Below are 14,918 nucleotides of genomic sequence, written 5' to 3' on the forward strand. Positions count from 1 at the left end.
GATCCAAAGATTAAACTACGCAGGTTCTCCATTTTACTGCTCCGCGAGAGGACTGGACCCTGAACCGAGCTGAAGACACTTATAATTATTAATAGACTCAGTGTGCAGCGAGGAGTCAAACCTTTACAGTGAGTACCAAGAACCAGCTGACGGTCCGGGTACTTTGTTACGGTGTGTAGGAGTTAGTGTGTACTTTGTTACGGTGTGTAGGAGTTAGTGCACAGACGACATGTTGTGTCCTGTGTGAGTGCGCAGTTAAAAAAAAAAAAAAACCTTCACCTCAACGTGTACTTTTTTCTGCAGAACTTTTGATCCCAAACGACTTTACATGACGTCATCAGAAGGACGAAGCCAATCAGCTGACTCTCTGTACATTTATTAATGTTCACACGGAACGTAAAGAAGCCTCTGTACACGTTCAGTGGTTTATCTTTAAACACCAATATTGTGTGCCACACATGCGCAGTCCGTGTATAGCTCGTGTTTTTAAAAAGAGGTGTGACATTACAAATACGTCCAGCAGTCTGAACAAGTTCAGCAGTCACACCTCGTGCTGTTTGAAGAGGGAGAGGAAGGCTGACGTCTGTTTTAACAGCACAAAGAAACGGCCATTTTAGAGCTAGAGAGACATAGATATATTTATCTTTAATAAAGCACGGAAGTAAAGCAAAGGCTCATTTCAACTACTGTATTACATTATTACACAATAACATATGATATGATGATCATTACATTATATCATATTTCTAACTTCTATTAGACACTGGCTAATACACTTTATGTTTTTACTCTTTTTAAGTTGAAGTTGTAATTTACTTTTTTACTAAATGTATCTCACTGTTATTACTATTCTGTATTACTTCTTATACACCAAGTACTTATTACTCTATTGTTCAAATACGTTTATATTGTTGTTCTTATTCTTCTGTTGTGATCTTTTATCAAACTAGCAAACAACGGATTAATAAAGTTCTATCTCATCTGATCTTAATCTGATAATATTTGACTGTAGTGAGGACCTGCTGCACAAAGTATATTCATTCAAGTACTGTTCTTAAATACTTTGAGGTACTTTACGTAGAGTATTTCCTCTTTAATCTACTTTATACTTCCACTCTACTACAACTCAAAGGGAAGTATTGAACTTTTTACTCCACTACATTTATTTGCGATGTACTTTTCATATTTTAAATAAAAACACATATGATAATCTTAAATATTGCATTGTATTACAATATAACTATATTATAATACAATAATATCAAATTATTTCAGTGTAGTTTGGAACTGCTGCACGTTATATATAATGCTGAAACCATAGCTGTAATTATTATTATTATTATTGAAGTATATTTTACATTTCTAAGCGCTTGCACTGAGATATTTAGCTCTTCCTCTCACATGGTTTCAATGTATTTAATTATAATTTAAAGTGTCTTTGGACAAAAGTAATCAAAATGTATAAATGTGTCTCTGTCAGACCGTCTTTCATCATCTGAGCCTAAAATTCTGGTGGAAACGTATTAAGTGCTTTAAAATGAAAGTTTCAGCTACAAGGGAAGAAAATGGCCGAGAAGAGGAACAAGAGGAAGCGATCCTGCTCTTCATCTACCTCCCTGTCTGACCAGCCCAGCAGTGACCTGATCAGGTAATATATTATACCTCTTAAAATATACTTATTAATATTAATATTTATGTATTTATTTATTCACTCTCTTCTCTTTATAGTTCAGAGATGAGTGAAGCTGAGTCCTCGGCTTCTATGAAGGATGATCGATCCATGGGAGAGCCGATCGTGTTTGGTGTTAATAAGACACAAAGGTAATTTTACTGAATGTATTTAAACAATATTATGTAATAGCCAATCAGAAATGGGCAGCTGTGAACAAGATGAACACGCTGTAAGATTTTTTTTTGCATTTTGTTCAAACTTGTATCTTACTATGTAGAATACAGTATGTGGTTTGTGTCTGTGTGTGTGTGTGTATATATATATATATATATATATATATATATATATATATATATACATATGTAAATATATACAGTATATGTACATATATGTATATAAACATTTATGTACATACACATATATATGTATATGTACATGTACATATATGTAAAACGTTTTTTTTAGCATGTTGTTGAAACCTGTATCTTACTATGTGTAGTCTGTGGATAGTATGTATATATACATACATACATATATATGTAAATATATGTATATATTAGTGGTGGGCAACGATTACAATTTTTAATCGCGATTAATCACATTGTTATGCACAAAGTTCAATAATTAATTCAAAAGTAGTATTGCGCACTTTTATTTTAAAGTACTGCTATATGAACTAAAGTACACTAACATTTGGTTTGAATCACTTTAAACAGATCAGATTCTTGTTAACAGCAGTGTTCTTCACACAGTATCAGTTATATTTCTACTATCTGTGCTCAGTGTGTGACTTTATTTAAACATTCCACTGCTGTGCAACATGAATAAAATGTTCCACACGTTTCATCAAAATGTGTGTCTTCTGTCTTCATACAGTCAGAGCATGTGAATGCAGCTCCCACTGTTCATCAACATAATGCACCGTAACTCAGAGGTGACGATGGTTACCCGGCGATGTCCGGTAGTCTCCGGTGAGAGACGGCCGGTGCGCGTTGTGACTCCGCCTCTTTTGTAGTCCCCTCCTCTTCGTACGACTCGTGTGTTCTTCTGGTGACGGTGCGTCTGGAGGGAGGCTCCTATGTGTCGTCATTCATGATCCTGAGGACGTTCCTCAGACCGACGTCTTCTCAACACTAGTCGTCCTGCAGTTTGTATCTCTCCACTTCTCTGTGGCGTCTGTTAGCTTGTCTTTAGTTTATCTCTACTTCTCCACACGCTGCACCAACGTAGTGATGAAGACTCCTCCACCATTTGTTTGGGTGATTTGCTGGCATTCCCGGTGTGTATTGCATTAAAAAAAAAAAAAACTGCGTTAATGCGTGATAAAATAATTGTCGACGTTAATTAATTAATACGTTAACACTATAATAACGTGTTAAGTTGCCCGGCACTAGTATATATACACATTTATATATGTATGTATACATAGATATATATATTTATAAATCTATGTATAGATATATACACATGTATATATACATATTTATTCACTCTCTTCTCTTTATAGTTCACAGGTGAGTGAAGCTGAGTCCTCGGCTTCTTTGAAGGATGATCGATCCATGGGCGAGCCGATCGTGTTTGGTGTTAATAAGAGACAACGGTAATTTTACTAAATGTATTTTCTAAACAATATTATGTAATAGCCAATCATAAATGGGCAGCTGTAAACAAGTTGTTTTTTTTAGCATTTTGTTTAAACTTTAAATCTTACTATGTGTGGAATAATACAGATTGTGGTTTGTGTGTGTAAGATATAAATATATACACGTATATTTACATATATAAATGTATATATACACGTATATTTATGTATGTATGTATGTATGTATGTATGTATGTATGTATGTATATATATATATATCAAGACTCTCTTCTCTTAACAGATCACAGATGAGTGAAGCTGAGTCCTCGGCTCCCAGCTGTGTCTCTATGAAAGATGATCGATCCATGGGCGAGCCGATCGTGTTTGGTGTTAAGACACAAAGGTAATTTTATTGAATAGTGTTCTGCAAACTAAATATCATGCATCTAAAAGCACATTATGGTTCATCAAAGATTCGTTCTGGTAAGCAATTTGACACACTTACAATGTCAAATATTACAACTCAAAAAAACAATCACCACACACATGCTGTAGTCTTCAGGAATTATCTATGACCGTGCATAAATGAACACTTTATTGAATCATCCAGGAATTATCTAAATACGAAAGACTATTAAGTACAAATGAACACATGCTGTAGTTCTGCAGTAATTGTCTACTATTAAGTACAAATGAACACATGCTAAAGTCATCCAAGAATTGTCTACGATCAAGTCTTCTTTTTTTTGTTTCACTGAAGCGTGATGGTTATATGACAGTTTCCCATTTGTTGAGCTTCTGGACATCATTGTCTTTCACTCGGCTTCAATGTCTTCGGTAGAATTCACAGGTTTGTTTAAACCTGACAGGAATCGTGAACGCTTCTACCATGATCCCTACTATCAAGTACAAATGAACACATACTATAGTCATCCAAGAAATGTCTACTATCAAGTACAAATCAACACATATTATAGTCTTTCAGGAATTATCTACTATCAGGAACAAATGAACACATACTATAGTTGTCCTGGAATTATCTACTGTCAAGTACGAATGAACACACACTATAGCCCTCCAAGAATTGCCTACTATCAAGTACAAATCAACACATACTATAGTCGTCCAAGAATTGTCTACTATCAAGTACAAATGAACACATACTATAGTTGTCCAGCAATTGTCTACGATCAAGTACAAATGAACACATACTATAGTCGTCCAGGAATTGTCTACGATCAAGTACAAATGAACACATACTACAGTCGTCCAGGAATTATGAATGACTGGGTAGTAATTATTTACTATCTTGTATAAACACTTTAATTGTCAAGGAAAGTCATCTTAATATCCTGAAATTGAAATTGTACAGAACTGTGGCCCCAAAACCGACAGACTAACGTAGGTATTTTTTGATCACCCTTCAGCCAGCTGACTGTGGAATCGTATAGAAAAAAACTCAGAAAAGATCCTGAATACCAGAGAGATACTGAGGAAGACACTGGTAAGATTAGTTATCTGTACTTTTTGTGCTACTTCAACAAATGCTAGTAGTACATTAATACTTGCATCATCAGTGTCGGAGGTAAAATGTTTGCTTGTGCTTTAGCAGGACAAAATATTTGATATTTGATAGTAATCATTTATTATTGGAATTTTGAAATGTGCTACCATGCATTTTGATTGTTTCAGGGCGCAGTCATTTTTTGAAAGCAAAGAAGAATCTTAAAAAAGCAATGGAGAGGAAATGTACTTTGACATTTGAAGGTAACGGTGACCAAGAGAACTCCATGAACAGCATCTACACAACACTCTTCATCACCACCACAGAGAGTGAAGGGAAACATGAGGAACAATCGTTCAGACACACCAAACAACCACAATCCTATGAACATTCAGTCAACCTCAGTGACATCGTGAAACCTTTGCCAGGCCAAAAGACACCAATCAGAACAGTCCTGACGAAGGGCGTTGCAGGAATTGGAAAGTCCTTTTCTGTGCAGAAATTCATTCTTGATTGGGCCGAGGGGAGAGAAAACCAGGACGTTGATTTCATTTTCAATCTCGCTTTCCGAGAACTGAATTTGAATAAAGATGACAAAAGCTTGCACCAGCTCCTGACTGAACTTCACCCTGCAGTCCACGATCTGAAAGACTCAGAAGATTTCGTCAAAGCCAAAGTTATAGTGATCCTGGACGGTCTGGATGAAAGCAGACTTCAGCTGGACTTCGAAAACAAACGGGTAACATCTGTCAATGAAGTAACATCGGTGGGTAACCTCCTAGCAAACCTCATCCAGGGGAACCTTCTTCATAATGCTAAACTCTGGATAACGTCCCGTCCAGCAGCAGCCAATCAGATCCCTGCAGAGTTTGTCGACATGGTGACGGAGATAAGTGGGTTCAGTGACCCACAAAAAGAAGAATACTTCAGGGCGAGGTTTCGTCATGATGTGGGTCTAGCTGACGGGATCATTTCGCACATTCGCTCCTCACAGAGTCTCGACATCATGTGCCAGATCCCAATTTTCTGCTGGATTGCTGCCGTATTATTTAAGGAGATCTTTGGGGGAGAAGAGAAAGCTGAAACTCCTCAAACTCTGACAGAGATGATGGCGCACTTCCTGTTTACCCAGACAAAACTCAGAAGCAGAAAATTTGACCAGAAGACAGAGAAAAACAAAGAGAGACTTCTAAAGACACACAAGGAATTCCTTCTGAAACTCGGTAAGCTTGCACTTGTTCAGCTGCAGAAGAACAACCTCATCTTCTATGATGAAGACCTGGAAGAATATGGCATTGACATACAAGAAGCAACCATCTACTCAGGATTTTGCACCATGGTTCTTCGGGAAGAACAAGTCTTTTCCCAGAAAAAGGTCTTCTTCTTTGTGCACCTGACCATACAGGAGTTCTTTGCAGCTCTTTTTGTCTTTGACTGTTTCACCAACAAGAATACAAAAGAGCTCGGCAACTTCCTCGATCTGGAAGACAAAGAACATACTTTACTTGATCTTCTAAAGATGACAGTTGACAAAGTGTTGGAGGATAAGAACGGCCATCTGGACTTCTTCTTGCGATTCCTCCTTGGCCTCGTGGTAGAACCAAACCGAAGAGTCCTTCAGGGTCTGCTGACGCCACCAGACTCAAGCCAAGATACCGAAAAGAAAATCTTGACTCACCTCAAGGCCATCCGAAGAAAGGTCCTCTCTCCAGACAGCGGCATCAACCTCTTCCAGAATATGGTCGAAATGAGAGACCACAAAGTCAAAGATGAGATACAAGAATATCTCAAATTGCCCGATCGTTTAAAAACAGAGCTGACTCCCCTGCACTGCTCTGCGCTGGCCTACATGCTGCAGGTATCAAAGAACGATCTGGACGTGTTGGACTTGAAGAGTTACAACACATCGGAGGAAGGCAGAAGGAGGCTGATACCAGCTGTGAGGAGCAGCAGAAAGGCCATGTAAGTTTACCTTCTCTGTAATATGCAACATAATCTGGTTGCAATAGTTATTTCACTCCTGAGTAGTATGTTAGTCTTGTCTTATTTTATGTATATCTTCACACAGTTTCACTTTCATATAATAACCCTATCATCCACCCCTAGACTAGCAGACTGCAAAGTGAATGAAGAGTGGATTAAACATCTGGCCTCTGGCTTCAAGTTCCCCTACTTACCTCTGAGAGATCTGGATCTGAGCAACAATGACCTGAAAGATTCAGGAGTAAAGCTCCTCTGTGATGGACTGTCGAGTCAATGCTGCAGACTCAAAACACTGAGGTATTTATTGTTTCTGCAGCAGAGTTCATTCTTTGCACTGCTGCTCCGTCAGTCTGAGCTGGAACAAAATGCTTCCGGCTCATTATTTTAAGGTTACCTTCTGGACATTCACTCAGGAATGCAAGAAACTTGCTTCATTATAAATACTTCTAGAACCTGCATGCTAATAAACCAAACATTGTTTCCTCAGGTTGTCAGGCTGTCAGGTCACAGAGGTTGGCTGTGCTTCTCTGGCCTCGAGTCTACGTTCAAAGACCTCCCAACTAATGGAGCTGGACCTGAGCTACAACCATCCAGGAGAATTGGGAGAGAAGCTGCTTTCTGAACTGAAGAAAGATCCAGAGTACAAGCTTAGCATACTCAAGTAAGTATCATGCTGGAGTACTAGATTTTTTACTTTTCTACTGAACTGAGAGATAAGTGCTGCTGGAGTACCTTTACAAATCCACTAGAGTGAGATGGAGTATACTGCCAACTGCAAAACAACTCAAGGGTACCTTCTGATCGGACCGAATTCTACCAAAATGTCATCACATGCTGTAGCACTATAGGTGCTACAGCATGTGTATAGCTATAGCGTGTATAGCTTTTATATATGATGATTCTAATGTTAAGTGTCTTTGAGTACTATGAAAAGTGCTCAATAAATAAAATGTATTATTATTATTATTATTATTATTATAGGTTGGATAGCAATAACAATACATGCAAATAAAGATTCACAATGAACACATCTGATGGCAAAGCTTCTGAGACCAACATCTGTCAGTTAAATGCTTGTTCTTTGTCTGATTGTCATTTCTCTTCAGTCTTAAACATGGCGGAAGTCACCGGATGAAACCGGGATTCAAGAAATGTAAGAATCAGTGGAAATCTTGGACAATTGCTGAATGTTGTTACCACAGTGATTCATTTGCAGAAAGTAATTTCAACAAATTCTTCCTGGAGGGAAGGCCTTGTGTCTGATGGATATCTTTGTAGCTTGATGACTTTAGTGCTACCCAGCTTATTAATTATATATTTTGGTTCTAAAACAAAGTGTTTTCTTACCTCCAGATGCCTGTGAGCTCACTTTGGACCCCAACACGGCCCACAAGAACCTCCTTCTCTCTGAAGGCAACAGAAAGGTGACCTGGGTGGAAGACCAGCAGCCATACCCCCATCATCCAGAAAGGTTTGATCACTGCCAACAGGTGCTGTGTGATCAGGGTCTGGAGGAGCGCTGCTACTGGGAGGTGGAGGCGATGGAGCCCTTCAACATTGGGTTAACGTACAGAACCATTGGCAGGAAAGGAGATGTGAATGATTGCAAGCTGGGCCGCACCGAGAAGTCTTGGTGCATTATTTGCTCTGCTGATGGTTGTTTTGTTTTGCACAACAACGAGAGTTTCAGTGTATTACACCAGTCCTCACGCTCCAGTCGGTTGGGGGTGTATCTGGATTGGCCGGCTGGCACTCTGTCCTTCTACAGAGTTTCCTCCGACAGTCCGATCCACCTCTATACCTTCAACAAGGAGTTCAAAGAGCCCCTCTATCCTGCTGTTGAGCTTCACCCTCATTCCTCTGCATTATTTTGTCAGTTGACGTAGCTCAATCAACCAAAGGCATAGATTTGCATGTGGATGTTTGGAACCATCACACAAGCTTCATGTAAGATGTGTTTGTCCAACGGGGAGTTGAAGAAGTTTGCAAGCACAGTATCATTTGACTGATTTAGCATCTTGGAATGGTATCAAAGGTAGTCAGAGAAAGAGCTGTCAGACTGGTTGTTCAGCCTTTTGAATCAGTGATTTTGTTTCTCCGTATTTTGGCCTTTACCTTTTCATTTTGCCATGTGCGACGGGCCGACAACACCCGTAGTTCCGAAGTAAAACAGTAAAGTTAATAGGGGAAACATAAAAAAAAATAAAATACAAATTTTGCTAAGATGGCAAGAACAACACAGCTTAGCCAACAACAAGCTTGTGTCACAAAAGGTAACCTTCCCGTTAGACTGCAACTTATGAAAACACGAGCAAATTAAGAAAACGTCCACCTATTTGACACCACATGCGCAGCATTTTGAATAAATGTCTGCAAAGTAAGAAAATACGTAAGTCGCTAAATTGGCAACAGTGCATGTGCCATGTGCCTCCTGGCTGCATTGAAATGAACGGGGCGCCATCTTGAAACATAGCATCCAGTTCTCTTAAAGTCACAGTGAAACAGAAGTTAGAGCGTCTTTAGCTTTGTAGTGTGTTCACACCCAACGCCAAGACGTGAATAGACAGTAATTCAGTAAGTAAGACAGGGTGATGTAAATCATACGAATGAGGTGAAGATGCAAAATTTGTGCAAGTTTAAATATTTCAACTGGAGCAAGAAATTCGAGTAAAGCTGTGTCGTTGAGGATTAAATGTTGTACCTCATATTTGTACAGAGACCGGACGAAAACTGTGTGTAGATGTATGTGTTTAAACCATAGAGTGTCTATGGTAAAGAAACAGTGACGTCACTGCTGTATTTATACCTTGATGACGTTATTTTGAGTGTGGTTGGAACAGCTACAATGTTAGCATAGCCTAGTCCTGATTAATCAGAACTCTCATTCAGTAAACATTTTAAAAGTGGTTTGCATTTTGTCTTGCAGACAGACCTGACAAAGCATGAATTCAGACTTTTAACAATTCAGCATCAGGATGTAGTTATTTCGTCATTCCTTTTTATCCATTTATTGCGATTAAATCACAGAAAAACATGTTAATTTTGGGTTCGTACCGCTGTCGTAAACCAGCCAACACGTGCTAAATGTAGCTCAGTGAATTTCATCGAGAGCTCGATGAGAGCGTTAAGTCTCCCAGGATATCTGCAACTACGACAACATGTACAAAGCAGCAGTAGTGGTTCGATGCCAGGCAAAAGATTTGCTTCGTGTTTGGTGTGAACACAGCGTTAGCGATGTGACGGAATATGTGGCTCCAGAAACCTGCTGTTCCTATTATTATATTTCTGTTGTAACCCTATTATTTACCTTAAAAAGTCTAAACTCACTGATGTATTTCCACTGCCAGAAGCTCAGTAGCTGCTTTACTATGTAAGATTTGACCAAATTACTTTTAAATGATTAAGTTTGACCAACCAACTTTAAGTTTCATGGGTTTTATAAAATAGCATTTAGCACGTTGGTGTTGATAATAACTTCTATTTGTATTGTTTGTTTGTGTAGATCAGCAGATCAGTGTGTAGATGAGTAGTTTATAGTCTTGTTTTAAGTATAATGATGTAAATAGGTATGGTGTCATCTTATTAATGGTTTACGTTTAGTCAGCAGCTGTATCTTTTATTATTTAACCACTCAGCATTTTGAATGCTTCTCATGTTGTGACTATTTGTACAGGGCCAGATACATCTGTGTGTTTAGACTCTGAGTCAAAGATCAATGGGTTTCTGGTTATTGCTTTTAAATTGTTTGAGTCGTTGTTCAGCTGATTGTCTTCTTTAATCTCCTTCAAACAATCACGCTTTATACTTAAAATATAGCGCAGCACTACAACATTAAAACGTGTGCATTCATAGAAAATAAAAACATGTTATGTCTATAAACAGATAGATAGTGGGATTCAGTACTTGTACTTTAGTAAAATGTGGTCACCTCCATCTTTCTAGAGATCATTCTAAGAAAGACAAGTACTATTTACGATTTGTTAGAATATGATGTGTCATAGGCTTCTGTGGAAATAAAACCACATTCATAGCTTTGCTTTGAACTGGAGCTCCATTAGGTCGAAGTTTGGAAATAAATGTAAATAATAAACTGTTAGATTGCACTTTTCAGCTTTAATGAAACATGTAGGTATCAGCCTCCATGTGTGTTTTGCTATATAAATAAAACTACATTTTTTAAGTCATAGTACTAGAATTATATTTCAATATTAGCTTTGACTTTGTATTGCCTAATTCTGCATTTTTTTGGTGTATGGAGAAGTTTAAGGGGAAAAAAACCTTCAATATTTCATTATTTCATCTGTTCTGAATTGTGTTTATCTGCATCATTTATCATGTTTATACTTCATAGATGGCATCAGTATAAGTTTAATTATGTCAAGCACCATATTTTATGTGTTAAAAATGATTAAAAACACATTCCATGTATTTATATACAGTACATTCATATTTGGGTGTATTCTTCATATTTCTGTTTAATAAATTGGCCAAAAAATAGTCTTTAAAGAAAACGTACTGGTGTCACGTTCAGCACCTTCTCAAATAAGAACCGGATTTCAACAGTTGTACACTTTGTGTAGTATTTTACTTTAGTGTCCTTTATGCTGGAGGTTTGTGCTGTTTGTGAAAAGTTGTTATAAGCTTTGTAGAGGATCGTGTTTCATTTTATAATTTGAAGTGTTGACTTTAAAGACAGTATCAAACATTTTTTAGCATGTTTCACCTCACCAGATATGATGACTACATATTTTGTGGCTGAGAAATCCAGATGAACACAAATGTGAAATATTCATATATTATTCATGTTCATATTTGGGGTTTCATGTGAAGAGTTAATGCACAAAAAACAGAAAAATGCCATTTTCAAACAAAACACCAGTTTGATTGATATTTCAATCAAACAATAAACAATAAAAAAATTATTTTTAGGAAAATGCATAAAAATGTAGATGTCTGTTTTTGTGTCTGAACTCTTCATGTATTTTAATTTGACGCTGATGTGTTTGTAATTGTTCCTCAATAAATCAATCAATAAACATCAAGGTGTTTTATGAATGTTGCAGTGAAAGACACAGAACCATCACTCAGGTGATGTAAACGTTTCACTTACTGCACTTTAGTTCCTCTTTCAACTCTGACTGGACAAACTATATCAAACCAGGGTCTGAAGGAACATTTAAGGTGAGATTCATGATGCAGTTTAAGAGTCGCGGCTTGTTTCAGATCTGTTCAATTCAATTTATTTTTGTAATTTTTATTTTATTCAAACATACACACAAAACAACCTTGCGTGGTGTAAACACTGGTTGATTTAATACAAACTTAAAACGTACTCACAAGGCGTGGTCTGGATGTGTCACAGGAAGCTGTGCTAAAAATAAAAACAAATAAAAAAGCTGATTGAAGTGAAGTAATAAATCATAATCACATTATTTTTGAATCATTTCTAATTCAGCCTCACAGACTTCAGTCAGTCACAGTGAGTCTGCAGAGAGGAAACAAGATGGAGGTGAAGAAGATGATGATGTGGTGACATCTAGTGGAGGAAAACAAACACCAGTGAGTCCTTCACAAAGTGACGTCACAACTGAACCGCACACATTTGAAAATGGATGCTCGTGCAACATTTGTTTTAATTTGTTTGTAGCCATAAAAGCACTACTAACACTGTAAAAAATACTCCAAAACCTGAAGTAAAAGTACTATCTGCTTAATGTACTTCAAGTAAAAGAGCAGTAAAATGTTCCCTGTCAGTGTTTTACTATTATATCTGATGTTTTTACATTATTAATGTGCATGTTGCGTGTTTTTTTTTAAACTTGAACCTACAGCAATGCATCATATTCTATAAGATCATTGTGTGTTTGCAGCATCACTGTGCTGTTGGATTCAGTACTTGAGCAAATGTAGTATAATGAGTTCTGACCAAGATAAGCAGGATTGTAACCCTGTGTCTCATAACGGTTCTAACACCATGCACTTTCTTGCAACATCTACCCACAGACTAGCAGACTGCACAGTGACGGCGGAGCTGGTGGAGCACCTGGCCTTTGCTCTGAAGCGCCCCTACTCTGGACCTCAGCAACAACGACCTGAACGATTCAGGAGTGGAGCTGCTATGTGACGGACTACCCAGTGAACGCTGCAGACTGGAGACACTGAAGTATTGACACGAATATAAAGTTATCTTCCTCATGGTCCCCAGAGGATGGATCCTAATTACTTTGGGGATCCCCTGACATCTATCTATCATCCAGTGAACTCTGTCAATATCTCCAGGATGGATTGGCACACAATTATGAACAGACATTGATAGTTCCCAGATGCTTTAGTTATCCCAACACCACCAGTTCCACAGTACATAATCCCATTTACAGTTAGCGCCTTTTATGAACATCTTTTTCATCATTCAGAAACTTTGCGAATCTGCACTCGACCCACCACTGCTTTTTATAAACATATCTCAAACATGTTTGCTGGTGTACTAAGAAACTGTGTTTTTTTCTCAGGTTGTCAGGTTGCCAGATCACAGAGGTTGGCTGCGCTTTTCTGGCCTCGACTCTACAGTCCAACCCCTCCCATCTGGTGGAGCTGGACCTGAGCTACAACCATCCAGGAGACTCGGGAAAGAAGCTGAGCTGAGGAACAATCCGGAGCACAAGCTCAGCATACTCAAGTAAGTATAGAATACTACTTTATTGACTTTCTTACTGAAGTGAAAGAGGTGTTGGGATTACTGCTACAGATCTACGATGGTGCGATTGGAGTGTAGTGCCAACCTTGAAACTCAAGGTCCAATCCAAAGTCATGGGTACCTTATTATCTTGACTAAATTCTAAAAATGGAGTTTTCTCAACAGTGTTGAACATGGTGGAAGTCACAGGATGGAGCCAGGCTTTAGGAAATGTAAGTATCTGTATGTTTGCTGGTTGTAAAAGGATAAAGTAGTCTTGGAAAATGGTCAGAAATGGTTTGAATTCTTTTAGAATAAAGTGTTTTCTTACCTCCAGATGCCTGTGAGCTTACTTTGGACCCCAACACGGCCCACAAGAACCTCCTCCTCTCTGAGGGGAACAGAAAGGTGACCTGGGTGGAAGACCAGCAGCCATACCCCCATCGTCCAGAGAGGTTTGATCACTGCCAACAGGTGCTGTGTGATCAGGGTCTGGAGGAGCGGAGTGTAACAGTGTTATTTCTTAATTTCATCGTCTTCTGTCTCTTTTACACTGTTAGCTTTAGCTTTAGCTTCCATCTTTATCTTTTTAAACCGTTTCCATCCTGGATATATCCTTCAAACACATATTGTGGATATTTCTGTCTGCTTCTCTCTAAAATCCCTTTTTCGTTGCGTTGGGGGGGGGGGGGGGGGGGGGCGGAAATAAAATAAAATACAAATCAGGTTTCTTTATACGTCAACTAAACAATTTTTCAGTAATTTTTTATTCATGATGATAAAATGAGAATACAAAAACACCCTCATGAAATTGTTAATATGTTGTTTTTAGTATTAACTGCATTGGTTCATGTGTACGGGAACACAATGGTTTGTTCACCTCGTCATACTGGGATGAATGGTTCACTGGGTTGGCTGACGGTTAAAGGGGGGGTTGGGGGGGGCAGGTCCCAGCTGTCACCCCCCCCCCCACTCACTGAGGAAGGGTGGGGCGTCTCCTTCAATGTTTCACAATAAGAGCCCTGAAGATAAGAGGATAGGATGCACAACATTTAATCAATCACTCAGCACTAATTAACACGTTCTATCTTGTGTGTTTAATCCAGATTGTGTTGTTTTTGTGGAGTTTGTGAGTCAGATTATTTCTTGGCCTGTTGCCTGTCTTTATTCTACGATAATCGTCTCAAGCTTCATATTTAATAATCATCTGTCGACAACAAAGAGAATAAGTTTGATTACCAAAAGAAACAATTGCTTTAATGTAAAGCTCATTGAAATTACTTGTAATGAATTTGCCAAGCAATATACATACTTTCCCCTTGTTTTAACCTTTTGTTATTATTGTTTATTATTATGATGATGATGATTATTTCACTTGATTACTATGACGTTGATACTATTAAATTGGTGTCTGTATTGTCGCTGAATATCAACACGACCTCCAGAAACTTGAACGACTGATATCGATGTTTAAAAAGTCTGATAACATATTATCTGATAGTCG

General features: G+C 38.1%; 2 protein-coding genes and 1 long non-coding RNA gene across 3 annotated transcripts in view; 2 read left to right on the forward strand and 1 right to left on the reverse strand.

The window, feature by feature from the left end:
• Positions 1-11,779, forward strand: LOC137874497 (NLR family CARD domain-containing protein 3-like). Its single transcript, XM_068713196.1, has 11 exons — positions 1-128; positions 1,545-1,648; positions 1,729-1,821; positions 3,180-3,272; positions 3,556-3,657; positions 4,682-4,758; positions 4,947-6,720; positions 6,865-7,038; positions 7,229-7,402; positions 7,848-7,894; positions 8,095-11,779. Exons 2-11 carry the CDS (start codon positions 1,566-1,568, stop codon positions 8,625-8,627), a joined length of 3,150 nt encoding a protein of 1,049 aa, XP_068569297.1. The 5' UTR covers positions 1-128; positions 1,545-1,565; the 3' UTR covers positions 8,628-11,779.
• LOC137874503 (uncharacterized) overlaps positions 2,541-14,918 on the reverse strand; it is a 12,379-nt gene continuing 1 nt past the window's right edge. Inside the window, exons 1-4 of the long non-coding RNA XR_011103316.1 lie at positions 14,295-14,918; positions 13,746-13,906; positions 12,075-12,112; positions 2,541-2,939 (exon numbers count right to left, since the gene is read on the reverse strand). The exon at positions 14,295-14,918 is cut by the window's right edge and continues 1 nt beyond it. This is a non-coding gene — a long non-coding RNA (uncharacterized lncRNA). The remainder of the gene's footprint in view (positions 2,940-12,074; positions 12,113-13,745; positions 13,907-14,294) is intronic.
• Positions 13,378-14,918, forward strand: part of LOC137874499 (serine/threonine-protein kinase DCLK2-like) — a 20,990-nt gene continuing 19,449 nt past the window's right edge. Inside the window, exons 1-3 of the mRNA XM_068713201.1 lie at positions 13,378-13,417; positions 13,601-13,647; positions 13,752-13,921. The gene's annotated coding sequence lies outside the window, so the exon portion shown is untranslated. The remainder of the gene's footprint in view (positions 13,418-13,600; positions 13,648-13,751; positions 13,922-14,918) is intronic.

Source organism: Cebidichthys violaceus, unplaced genomic scaffold (assembly GCF_023349555.1).
Source record: "Cebidichthys violaceus isolate CVI_PGR_0920_01 unplaced genomic scaffold, fCebVio1.0.p SCAF_19, whole genome shotgun sequence".
Taxonomy (NCBI): domain Eukaryota; kingdom Metazoa; phylum Chordata; class Actinopteri; order Perciformes; family Stichaeidae; genus Cebidichthys; species Cebidichthys violaceus.

Coding starts and splice junctions, on each gene's coding strand:
- LOC137874497 (XM_068713196.1), top strand. CDS start 1,566: ATGGCCGAGAAGAGGAACAAGAGGAAGCGATCCTGCTCTTCATCTACC. Junction 3,273..3,555: donor GGTGTTAATAAGAGACAACG/GTAATTTTACTA, acceptor TTCTCTTAACAG/ATCACAGATGAGTGAAGCTG. Junction 4,759..4,946: donor AGATACTGAGGAAGACACTG/GTAAGATTAGTT, acceptor TGATTGTTTCAG/GGCGCAGTCATTTTTTGAAA.